We start from the raw sequence: 12,808 nt of genomic DNA, 5'->3' as shown, positions 1-12,808 counted from the left end.
TCTGCTAATTTCTGCAGTGAAAAAGCAGCAGTGAGGAGGAGCATGGTGGCGAGTGCACAGCAGAGACTTCAGACCCCAGCAACCAGAGCAGGTCTGTCACCAGGAGCCAAATTGGAGCCCAGTGAGGGATACCTGGGAGAGCACAGGCAGAGAGCTGAGTGGGCAGCTGAAGGGCTAGCACACAGAGCACCATGGCAGCTGCACAAGACACAAAGCCTCCAGAGAGAGGAATGCCTGCATAGAGCACACCAGGAGGGCCAGAGAGCAGGAGACTCTGAGTGTGTGTGTATGATCTGGGAATACCGAAATAGGCCTGACTACTTTGAGCAGTGGTGTGCAGGGGTCCCTGCAGAGTAGCATTCCCCTGAGGGTGAGACCATGGTGGAGGTAGTGCTGCAGATACAGGGGAGACAGCTAGCTGACAGAATGCCTGGGTGTGATGTGCCTAGGAGTGGAGAGTGCAGCAGAAGTCTTGAAATCCTCCCTGTAATGGCAAGCCCAGGTGCTGTGGGATGCTCTGTATGGCAAATGTGTTGCTAATTAGTCAATAAATAAAACACTGATTGGCCATTGGCTAGGCAGGAAGTGTAGGCGGGACAAGGAGGAGAATAAAGCTGGGAAGTGGAAGGCTGAGTCAGAGAGACACTGCCAGCTGCCATGATGAGAAACAGCATGTGAAGATGCTGGTAAGCCACGAGCCATGTGGCAAGGTATATTAATAGAAATGGATTAATTTAAGCTGTAAGAACAGTTAGCAAGAAGCCTGCCACGGTCATACAGTTTGTAACCAGTATAAGTCTCTGTGTTTACTTGGTCGAGTCTGAGCGGCTGTGGGACTGGCAGGTGAGAGAGATTTGCCCTGACTGTGGGCCAGGCAGAAAACTTGAGCTACACCCAGGGTCTGAGTCCCCTGCAGTGGCTGCAGAGCAGGAGCAGAAACTGCTGAGTGAGGCAAAACTGCACTCCAGGCTGAACAGCTGGAGCTCCCAGCAACAGTGAGGTGGAGCTGTGTAGCTGCCCTGAGGTTGGTGTTCCAACCTTGCAAGCAGAGAAGCCCATGGAGGCCTCCAGAACCCAGGGTGCTGAGTGCAGGACCACTTGCAGAGCAGGTAATGGGACCCTTGGAAGCCACAGCTGCAGTGGGAGGCACTAGAAGGCACCTGGAGCTCTGTGGTGTGAGGTCCTTGAGCGCCACAGGCCTCAGGACTGGGATTGTAAACAGCTGAAAGGAGCCAGCAGCCAAAGGTGCAGTTTCTGTTTGCTGGCTGTAAGGTTTCTTTTGAGAGGACTCTGCACCAGCCAGCTAACAGTTTTTACCCTAGAGCAGACTGCTGCGAAGCAGCTGTAGCTGAGAGAAAACGTTTCAGAGAAGCTGGTTTGAACTGAACTGTTGCAAGCAAGGGGAACTGCAAAAAAATTGGTTATGGGACTCCTCATATTTGGAGCTGTTTGCTTCAGAGTCATTACAACTTGGACTGCTATACAGAGACTTCAGGGCAGCTGACGAGCCAGGCCCTGACTTCGTGCACTAAAAGGAACTTTTAGACTCGTACCAGAACTGTCTTTTTGAACTTTTCAGACTTAAGATGGACAGGAATGGTTCAAGTGCAATGGGACAGTTTTGAATTCACTTATGCATATAGATTCTATTAACTGCAATGACCTATGAATTATTTTGTGTATGCATATATGCTTTATTAACTGTGGTGACTTATGAACTGTTTTGTGTAGAAATGGAGAAGTTTGGGTTTTTTTCTATGCAGGCTCAAGATGAAACTTAAAAAATTACAAAGAAAAGGGTGAGTTAATATTCCTGTCTCTTTAATTTTGAAAAAAAAAATATTTTCTTGTCCTTTGAGTGGATTAATGTTAACTTGTGTTAATGTACCTTATGTTTTGTTAGCAAGAAATGCAAATAGTTCTATTAAGAGATTGCTTTAAAGTATAGGAGTTTTATTAGGAGATTGCTTTTGGATGTTTGCTAAAGTTTGTAAATTATAAATAGTTCTATTGAGAGTTTGCTTTTGGATGTAAGTTTGTAAGAACTGTAATTGTACATGTTAATGGTGATCCTAAGGAGTTTTTAGGTTTGATGCGGTTGCATCAGGAGTTTACTGATTTATTTGATGCAGTTATATCAGAAGTTTATTGAATTTAAAACAGGACTTGGTGCAGCTCAAACTGCTATAGACATCTTAGACCAATTCAAAAAGGCCATCTATCTTAGTTATCCTCTAATCCTTTACTGGGAGGTATGGCAGCCAAAGGGAACAGGAGTACTGCTGTGGTAATCCCAGCTACTTGCAAGCTCTGAGTGGAAAGCTGATTCAGAGCTGCATGGAGTTAAGCTCTGTACCCTCATTCGAGATTTAAATTATTAAGAGGTTGGTAGCCGGGCGGTGGTGGCGCACGCCTTTAATCCCAGCACTCGGGAGGCAGAGCCAGGCGGATCTCTGTGAGTTCGAGGCCAGCCTGGGCTACCAAGTGAGTTCCAGGGAGGCGCAAAGCTACACAGAGAAACCCTGTCTCGAAAAACCAAAAAAAAAAAGAGGCTGGTGGGTATTGATCCAGGCCCTCCGGAAGCTATCCTGTGTTTCTGTCTTTCTTTTCACTGTCTAGGTCTCTCTTTCTATCATTTCTTAATTCTTTTCTCCTCCACCTAAGAACCCTTCAAAAGGTGAGAGCAGGTTCTCACACCCTTTTTCACACAGAGTTTTACTGTCTATTGCAGTACTATTTACTAAAGTTTTTCCAAACTTTATGCTATTTGTTTCAGGAATCATTATTTTAAATGCAGGTATTTCTCTTGAATTGATTCTGAAATTATTTGAAAGCTATACCTGAATACAACCCTCAACATGTATGTACTAGTAAGGGATCTTAAGAAAAGCATGCCTGCACATTCTGCTGCTGCTGCTCTTGCTGTCACCAGACTCTATGACAATGGTTCTCAACCTTCCTAATGCTGTGACCCTTTAACACATGTGGTGGCTCCCAACCAGATTATTTTTGTTGCTACTTCATAACTGTAATTTTACAACTGTTATGAATCATCATGTAAGTATCTGATATGCAGAAGATCTGATGAGACCCCAAAGGGGTCAAGACCCACAGGTTGAAAACCACTGCTCTAGTTCCTTCAGCCTTCCAACATACACTATATACCATTGACCGTCTGGGAAATTTCCAGGCTTTAACCCCAGACTGAGGTTGCTGAGGTTCTTTGCACCTCTAGTGTGCAGATACCCCTTGCTGGATTTCCAGCCTCTACTGTGTGTAGACCAATCTAATAAGCAAGCCTCCTTTTCTGATAAATACGCATCCTATGGGTTCTGTTCTCCAGAGAGCCCTGCCTAACATCATGTGGGGGTTTTAGTATCTAGATTTTTGGGGGGTGGGGCCTGGGGGACCTTACTTCAGCTTTTTCTTATTTTATTGCCTGTATTTTAGTTGGTTCCTGTTTTCTAAACTTGGTTTTTAAATCATGTAAGCGGTCTCCAGTTCTCTTTTTAAAAAATGCTGGGAAAAAAAATCTATGTTGACACTGTTCTTAAAATGTCACAGCACTTTAAGACATTTCTCATATTGCCACCTAAATTTGTTCCTAGTTTATAGATTAGAAAAACTGTTCCATTTTCAATTTTTTGTTTTTTCTAAATTCTTCCTATTGACTTATACATTTGCCCTGACATACCTCCACCTCAGTTCTACAGTCAGATTTCTAGGTTTCCTTTCTGCTGGACCATGTCCACTGGAACTAATATTTCAGCACCTGGCCCTGCCTTTTCTTTTTGTTCTCTTTTCCATTCGTGTGTGTGTGTGTGTGTGTGTGTGTGTGTGTGTGTGTGTGTGTTTGTGAGAGACCAAGCTTTTCTTAAGCACTATTCATTTTATCAAGAATGTTTTATCTTTGTCAATAAAAATGACTACTAGTGACAAGCCAGAAATGATTTTTTACATGTAATTTCTTTTACACAGAAGGACATATTCTCTCTTAGATGACACAGGTAATTTCATCTGTATCTCAAGTGAAGCAGTTAGTTAGTACTTCCTTATGCCATTGAAAGCCTGTCTTACACATCTCAGCAACTAGCAGAAAGTATTTATTGAATGTCTGCTGAGTTTAATGTAATGAGGATGAGATTCAAGACAACAGCATGCAGTCTATCACATCACATCTCTTAAACCTCATTTTAAGAGGTTGTGCAAAAGGATCTTTGCAAAGGCTTCACACAAAACGTATTTTTCATAGATTTGGTATAAAAGGTTAATTGTAAACTCACTGTTTTGATTTGTGATTCTTTTAGATGTGCTAGTGCTTTAAGATTACTATAGTCACTTTTTTTTTGGGGGGGGGGTGTCGAGACAGGGTTTCTCTGGGTAGCCCTGGCTATCCTGGAACTCACTCTATCTATACCAGGGCTGGCCTTGAACTCACAGAGATCCACCTCCCTCTGTCTCCCAATGCTAGGGTTAATTAAAGGCATGTGCCACCACTGCCCCATCTTTACTCTTTAATGTGTCAAATGACTTGTCTTCCTTTTCATAATTTTTAACTTTTTTAATTTTTGAGGTTTTAATGTAATTCCAACCCTTGTTCCTTCCTTTTTTTCCTCCAAAGTCTGTCATATGCTCCTCCCTGGTTTCCTTCAAATTCATAGCCTCTTTTGCACAAATTATTATTACATATATATTCCTAAATACAACCTGCTCAGTCTGTATAATGTTACTTGTATGTATGCTTTCAGGGCTGACCAGTCGGCACTGGACAGTTTACTAATGTGCTCTTCCCTGGGGAAGGACACCTCTCTCCTGCTTCCAGCTTTCCGCAGTTCTTTGTGTACAGTTCAGGCCTACTCCACCCACTCTGGATGTCCACTGGTACCGTCCTTGTTCAGTCATGTTTAGGCAGTGATGCTGGTGAGATTTTATGGGTGTAGCTTCTGACATGACTAGGAGACAGGGTTTTAGAGCAAACTCCCTGATCCTGTGGCTCTTATGGTCTCTCTATCCTTCCTCAACAGTGTTCCCAGAACCATGGTGCAGCAATGTTTTACAGATGTGTCCATTACTGCATAATTCTTAAAGCTAGGTTATAAGTCTGTACGCTGATCACACATGTGCAGTGTAACATTTAACTGCACATGCAAACTTGCCTGGGCAATAGTGTCCAGATATTTCATCAAGCACTGTTGGTGTTTCTGTGAAGTTGTGTTAGATGAGCCTAGTATTTCAGTAAACCGATAGAATGAAGCAGACTGCTCTCCATGATGTGAGTGGGCCTCTTCCAGCCAGCTGAAAGCCTCAGTAAGAAAAAATTACTTACTCCCTTGAGTTAAAAAGCCTCTGTCTGAGTAAAAGAAAAACATTCAGGCTGGCCTGAAACTCACCAGGTAGCCTAAGTTGGCCTCAAACTTAGAGCAATTCTCCTGCCTCAGTCTCCTGAAGGCTAGGACTACAGGTGACAATTTTCTCTAACAGCAAATTCCCAGGTGATGGTGATGTTGCTAGTGATGTGTGTGTCACAGGTGAGGAATCACTGGTACAGAACACAGGGGACACAGTATCAAATTGGACAAACAGGACTCTCTTTATCACAAATCTTCACTAAGAAAACAAGGCTGAAAAACGAAGCGTATGAGGACATGAAGAGGATGCAGTGTAAGGAGCGGCTTCGGGTCCACTTTAAAGTCAACTGGGTGTGAGGGTTGAACTGGGAGCAGAGGCGGCCTGCGAGTGGGAAGACGTTACTCTGGATGAAGACAACAAACAAAAATGCACCAAGGTATGAAATAATCTGGTGGCTAAAGTGTCCACTCTGAGACAGACTGCCCAGAGACAAGGTAAACACAGTAAACCCCCGAAGGTCAGATGATGGTCTACAATTCATACAAGGAAAAGTGGAGAAGCTAATAGACTTAAGCAGGGAAGGGACAAAATCGTACATGTTTTCAAAACTTCGCTGATTCGAAGTTAAAGGGATAGACTGGCCAGGAACAAGGCTGAAGACGGGGGACATTGAAGTGTGATCACTGAACTGAACCAGACATAGTGAAAACCAACAGTATAGACAGACACAAAACACTAAATTACACACAGGATTCTGAAAAAGCCGGAGGCGAATGAAAATTTTCCAATGAAAACACTTTTCCTTTTTCTTGTAAATTGAAGAAGTGGTCTACTCATTTGTAGGAAGCATGTAAGGGAAGAGAAGGTCTCAAAAGCCTGTTCTCACGTAACACAGCTTCTTAAGAGCTACAGCTCAAGTGTCGCTTCTACTTCAGAGCTGCTGCCTCTTGTCTGGGACGTGTGATTTTCACAGACTTCTTAAATAATTCCTGGGGCACAAAAGACCAAGTTCAGCTTGGAATCCCTACCAAGTTTCAATCTCTTTTCTTATTTTCTTCAGAAAAAGAATTGATGAGCCAGCCAGGCGGTGGTAGCACACACCTTTCATCCCAGTACTTGGGAGGCAGAGGCAGGAGGATCTCTGTGACTTTGAGGCCAGCCTCAAACAGAGTGAGTCCCTGGGCTACACAGAGAAATGTGGACTCAAGGGGGTAAAAAAAAAAGCCTCCATTCTCCTATGGAAAATGCCCCCTTCCCCATTTTTCAAGGATCAGTAAGAAGGTTAGTGCATAATTCTGTTCCATCACTAATGTATATCAAAATTGCATATTTTTAAAGTTTTATCATCAGAAAATTATTAGGTTATTTGTACACTTGTGGGAAATGATGTATAAGAAAGGACGTTCAAAGCCAATTTAGAATTGGAGATCCCAGCATCTCAGATCTGAATTATTGAGTCTGCTATATGATACGATGTGCTCCCCTCTCCGTTTTTTCAGAGTTTATCAGTGAAATTAGATTTGATCTGGTCAATGACATCACCATATGTTTCCATTAGAAACTCTGCTTTCGTGAATCTGTGAGCTCTGCCTGCACTGTGCTCCCTTGTGGTGGTATTGTATTCCCCAAAATATTGTGCATCCTAATAAACTTATCTGGGGTCAGAGACAGAACAGCCACTAAATACAAAGGCTAGAAAATGGTGGCACTCACACCTTTAATCCTAGCATTCCAGAGACAGAAATCCCTCTGGATCTCTGTGAGTTCAAGGCCACATTGGAAACAGCCAGGCATGGTGACACAGGCCTTTAATCCCAGAAAGTGAGCCTTTAATCCCAGGAAGTGGTGGTAGAAAGCAGAAAGGTTTATAAGGCATGAGGACCAGAAACTAGAAGCATTTGGCCTGGTTAAGCATTCAGGCTTTCAAGCAGCAGTTTAGCCGAGACCCATTCTGGATGAGGACTCAGAGGCTTCCAGTCTGAGGAAACAAGACCAGCTGAGAAGTTGGCCAGGTGAGGTTAGCTGTGGCTTGTTCTGTCTCTCTGACCATCCAGCATTTCACCCCAATAACAGGCCCCAGGTTTGATTTTATTAATAAGAACTTTTAAGATTCCTGCTACACTCCCTCATCCACTTCTTTATAAGGCCAATGCATTATGCTTCTTTTAGCTCTTTTTTCTCCAGATGATGAACTTCTCTGATAGATTCTCACAGAACGTTGTAGTTCTCAAACTTATCAACGCCTCTCAAGTTTATCCTGTAAGATTAAAAATCCCATTGTTTCACAAGCCTATAGATATCACAGACTCCCACTACTGCAGACTAATTCCTCAGCTAGGGGAAGAGTGTACTCATGCTGACCTATGGGCTCTCAGATGCAAACGCTCCAGCCTCCGTGTTCTGATTTGCCATTTCTAACTACAATGACAACTCTTTTCTCTTTTCATCAACCATTCCTATAACCTTGGATGACAGATCCATTTTCATTTGTATAAACTAGGTTTCTTCTTCATAGCAAAGGCTACAGTCTTTGAGAATAAAAATTAACTGCTTCTATTATAGACGTACAGACACACTCCTCCCCACACAGTATCTGTTTCATCCTGCCATCTAATATGCGTATTACTCAGGGTCCACTTTGTAGTTATTACGTATCTTTCCCCCAAGCACTGTTTCAGATAGCAGACATTAAAAACTACTTGTAAGTAAGAATAATAATAATTCACCTTTTGAAGTATTTTTCCCAGGTCAGTATGTTTTCCTGAATTATATATATCTTAAAGCATATGATTATTTTAAATTGAAAGGATTTTCCCATGGATTGAATATGGTAGCCCATTGTTTGGACCTGCCCTACTTCTATCAAAATAAACAACAACAACAACAAAAAAATGAAGACTTAATATTCACCTTTTCAACATCTGAGAGAGAAGTTAGTGAATGGTTCTGAAGCACTTCTGGTGCAGTGAACGCGCGGAGGTCCTGGTTGGAGATGTTTTCATCTGTGAAGGACACACTGCCAGACGGCATCAGGAGCAGCGACCATGGAGAGATGATGAAGCCCAGGGCAGCAGGGTCAGCAATGCTCACTGGTTTGGAAAGCACCAAATAAAAAGAGAAGAAATGATAATCGTTTAAAATTAGATTGGAAGGCTCTACAGCCACCTCAATAAACATCCGACTTTAACTGCACAGACATTGATATGCAGTTTCATCACAAAATTAATAGGGTATGAGAGCAGGTGTCACCCAAGCACAGCTACTATCACTGTTCACAATAATGCCTTTATTTGGCTTCATCACTTAACATCTGGAAGGCAGATCTTAGAAACTGGTTATAAAAGTTAAACCTGGTTCAACTGTTTTATACTGATACATAGAAATGGAAGAAGGTCAGTACTTCTCCATTTTTGATTAGGACTCTTTTGAGTACTCAGAGAAAACTAATTTTAGGACACTGTCTATAAACATAAAACTTTGTGTATAAGTTCTAGAGTTTGCTGGCCTTCCCATGGCTTATTTTCAGATGATATTGGAAGATTAAGAACACTCAGTTTACACAGTGTTTAGGGTGTGGGGGAGGGGGGCAGAAGTTGACGCTGAGCATCTTACCCTACGGCTCTCTCCACTCTATTTTTTGAACAGTGCCTCTCACTGAACTTTGGCCTCATGGATTGGCTATAATGGCTGGCTAGTACCCTCAGGGATCCCCACCTCTGCCCGCCGCCCCCCCCCCCCAGTGCTGGGTGACAGGCACATGCTGCTACACTTGAATCCAAACGCAGGTTCTCATGCTTCCATGTTTCAAAGGACCATTAACAACAGGGAAATTCTGCATATGCTGGTGTCTTTCACAAATATTTACATAAATAAATAAAACTTTAGGCCCATTAGATGGCTAAGTGAGTAAAGGCACTCTCTGCCAAGCCTGACAAACTGAGGTCAATCCCTGGGTTCCAGGGAGAGAACCAATTACTGCGATTGTCCTCTGACCTCCACACATGGGCTGTGGCACATGCAAGCCCTGCATATACACATAAACACACAAATAAGAAAGATATAATTTAAAAATAAAAATAAATTCCAGGCACTTTATTTTGGTGTGAACAATCCATACACAATTCAGCTAGAAAATGATTCAAGCAAGGCAGATGTATTACTCAGAATCTTGAGATGTCGGAGACACAATCAAACAGTCTAAAATTAATTCTTTTCAGGTTATCTAGTCAGGGAACAAACATCAGGTGACTGAAGTCAATGCATTCATATCTGTGTGAGGAGATGGAGCCGTGCAGCCAGGCTGCAGCAGCAGGCTGTAAGAGCTGCTGCACTGAATGTATCCCAGAGGTAGTGATGATAGAACGTCCTGGAAGATTGGACACAGTGAGAGGAGGCGCAGAACTCAATGGTGCCAAAGTCTGGATTGGAGCGACTGAAAAATGGTGTCACATCAACCTTCACAGAGGAAACTACGGATAACAGGCCGGAAGTGGGAGCTGGAAGGCAGAGGCGGAGATGAGAACTCTTCTTTGGGACTTATTAAAGACCTTCAAATATATTAAAATGAAGATTTCAAGTAGGCAGTTGGATTTGGAGTATGAGGTAAAATCAGGGCTGGATATACGTTTTTGGGAATTGCTGGTGTAATGGGTGGTAATGAAAGTCATGAGATTTGATCAACAATTAAATAAATTGAAGACCAAGGGCTGAGTCTTGGGGTATTCCCACCACGAGGACTGACTGTTCCTTATCCACCTTTCTTCCAGCAATCCATGGAGTATGGTGTCACAACATCCTCTAATATCATCCATTAAAACTATGAGTCTTCACACTGCTATCCCAAATCTTCATACTGGCCTTTGTCCAGCTCCACAGTATAGAGGTTTGAACTTGAATTAGGAGTCTGGGATTCTAACCTTCAGTGTCAATTCTCTTTTAAAAAATACTCGTTTCCTGTACTCTTTGAAATGATCATATGTACACACTGTATTTTGATCTCACCTGTGCCCTCCCCTCACTTCCTTCATCCAGTACTCTCTGGAACCCAGTAAGCTGTCTGCTTCCTGACTTCATGCATTCTTTTTAATTATTACTACTATTATCATTACTTTTATAATTATTATCCTCAGGCCCAGCTAGTACTGACCATACGGACCTGGTGTGGGTCGCCCACGGAGCACAGGTGCTCACCGGCAGCACAGGGCCAGCTCTTGGCAGCCCTTGGTTTGTGGACAGTCCTTATCATTTCTGGGTGCCTGCTGCTGCTTCGAACTCAGAACTAACACAGAGGCACGAATGCTGCCAAGAAGTCTCAGTGCTGCCTTGCTGCCCTGGATGCTGGGTTCCAAATGCATCAGAAGAGGGCTGGCTATCTTCATCCTCTGCCCACAGATCGGCCTTACCCTGCCTTCAGCATAGAAAACTACACTAGAATGTCCTGAGGATGAAATAGTCCACTGCCAGCCTGAGGTGGGAGTGGTGGGGGACTGAGGCAGGAAAACTCAATTTAAAAAATCCATTAATGAGCAGGTGAGATGGCTCAGCAGGTAAAGGCACTTGCTACCAAGCCTGAAGACCTGGGCTTAACTTCAGATCCATGGTGGAAAGAGAACTGACTACCAAAAGTTGTTCTCTGACCTCACACCTGTGCCTCTGCATGCCTGTGTCTGCATACATTAAATAAAAACTAAATACACAATGTAATCATTTTTTAAAATCCATTATTGCTTATCACTTTAAAATGAGGAAATGTATTCATTCATCAGCACAGCCAATGTCATTTACAACTATTATTATGGGAAAAAATATGTACTTAACTCTTGCCTTATACAATTGCTATTTGTGTGTTTATAAAATATCTATGTATATTAATAACTTTAAGCACTACATATTTTAACATAGTATGATCAGCACTGCAGGTCATTTGTTATTAGGCTCCCAATTACTATTGGGGAGACAGAATATATACATAAATAAGCAGAAGACAGAATGCATAAAATATCTGAGAAACAGGTAATAGAAAAAGTGGTTTTGTGGATAAAAAAAATTACCTCAACCATAACACAGAAAACTTTCTTTCTATACTATATGTGGCCTTTAAAAGGAGAATGAACACTTGAACACTGCTAATGTAATTCTTGACTGTATATATTGTATATAGTTATTGTACTTAGTGTACATAGTTTTTCTTATGTTAGTTATAACCTTTTTTTATTTTAGACAAAAAAAGAGGAAAATGTGGTGATATTTTGCATATGCTATAACAAATAAAGCTTGTCTGAAGATCAGAGGGAGGAGCCAGCCGAAGAGTTAGCCACAGAGGCCAGTTGTGGTGGCACACGCCAGTAGGATCTTTCAGCTTTCACCCTGATATCTCACTCCGGGTTTTTATTAATAAGACCAGTTAGAATTCGTGCTACAGAACACAATTGATATTGGATTCCAGGGAGAAACAAACAACTCAAAGGCAGTCAGGAAATTAAGTTTGGAGAGGGAATAGCAACAATTCGGGCAGAATAATGGTAGTAAACATGGAGAAACTGAATTATAAAGTGGAGGGGGGTGTCATGATTTTTACTCTTTTGAAAACACACAGAAATGCCACAAATGTTTTCAAAGTGATTTTAAAGTGCCATGTAATAAATCTAGAGCAACGGTCACCACAAAATGCACTGCTGTCGATTTCTACGACATAGAACATGGCATTTAAGTACTAGATTCTTGAGGTAACATAGTCAAACCACAAAATATATTTTAAATAATTATAAAGGCTTATGCAAACCTACAAGCAAGGGAATTTAAGAGTTGTGGCTAGAATCACTCTCTAATTCTTACTTCCTGACAACTAAAAGGAAGGAATTTAAAGCAAATGTTTTCAAAATCCTTCAAAGAATGTTTGCAAAATAATATTTAAAAAGTAGATTCCAGAAGCTTACAGTGTTATGTCCCATGGTTTAGTTGTGTGCTGACTGTACTCCAAGAATGCTATTATGAAAAAGTAAATCTGACAGAGCCATTTCCAGTAGCCAGTGTGGTTCTATGTGGAGAATTTCACCAGCATTCCATGGGAGGAGCTGCTGGGACAGAGTTTCAAGCAGCTAGAGGTACAGTTAGACAAAAGTAGAAATCTGATATGGAAAGAAACCACCTATTTCAGTGTTCTCTTCAATTAGAAACCCACATACCACCTAACACTCATGCTTTCTTCTTGGGCACTCGCCATGTCCTTTAGATTTCCACCTTAAATTATGCCAATAACCCTGGGACTTGGGAGGTCTAAGTCTGAGGATAGCCTGGACCAGTTAGTAGTTTAAGGACATCTTGGGATCATAGCAAGAATCTTATCTCAAAAGAAAACCATCAGGCAAGTGACTATAATTAGGTTAAAACGTGGTGTAAAGGAACAAAGGCAAAGCAACGGGGTGAATTTAGAGATTCAGCATAAAACCACTCCATGTAC

The 12,808-nt window shown here is 42.0% G+C and overlaps 1 protein-coding gene across 5 annotated transcripts in view; it reads right to left on the bottom strand.

Annotated features, from left to right (window-relative positions):
- Nucleotides 1-12,808, bottom strand: part of Ptpn13 (protein tyrosine phosphatase non-receptor type 13) — a 182,519-nt gene that overhangs the window by 123,010 nt on the left and 46,701 nt on the right. For all 5 annotated transcript variants that reach the window (XM_059274841.1, XM_059274843.1, XM_059274842.1 and 2 more), the window contains exon 3: nt 8,260-8,438. In XM_059274841.1, the coding sequence (XP_059130824.1) occupies nt 8,260-8,438 (179 nt within the window). The remainder of the gene's footprint in view (nt 1-8,259; nt 8,439-12,808) is intronic.

This window comes from Peromyscus eremicus, chromosome 10 (genome assembly GCF_949786415.1).
Source record: "Peromyscus eremicus chromosome 10, PerEre_H2_v1, whole genome shotgun sequence".
Classification (NCBI taxonomy): Eukaryota; Metazoa; Chordata; class Mammalia; order Rodentia; family Cricetidae; genus Peromyscus; species Peromyscus eremicus.
Note: the sequence above shows the minus strand (reverse complement) of the source record. Positions and strands in the feature narration are given on the sequence as shown.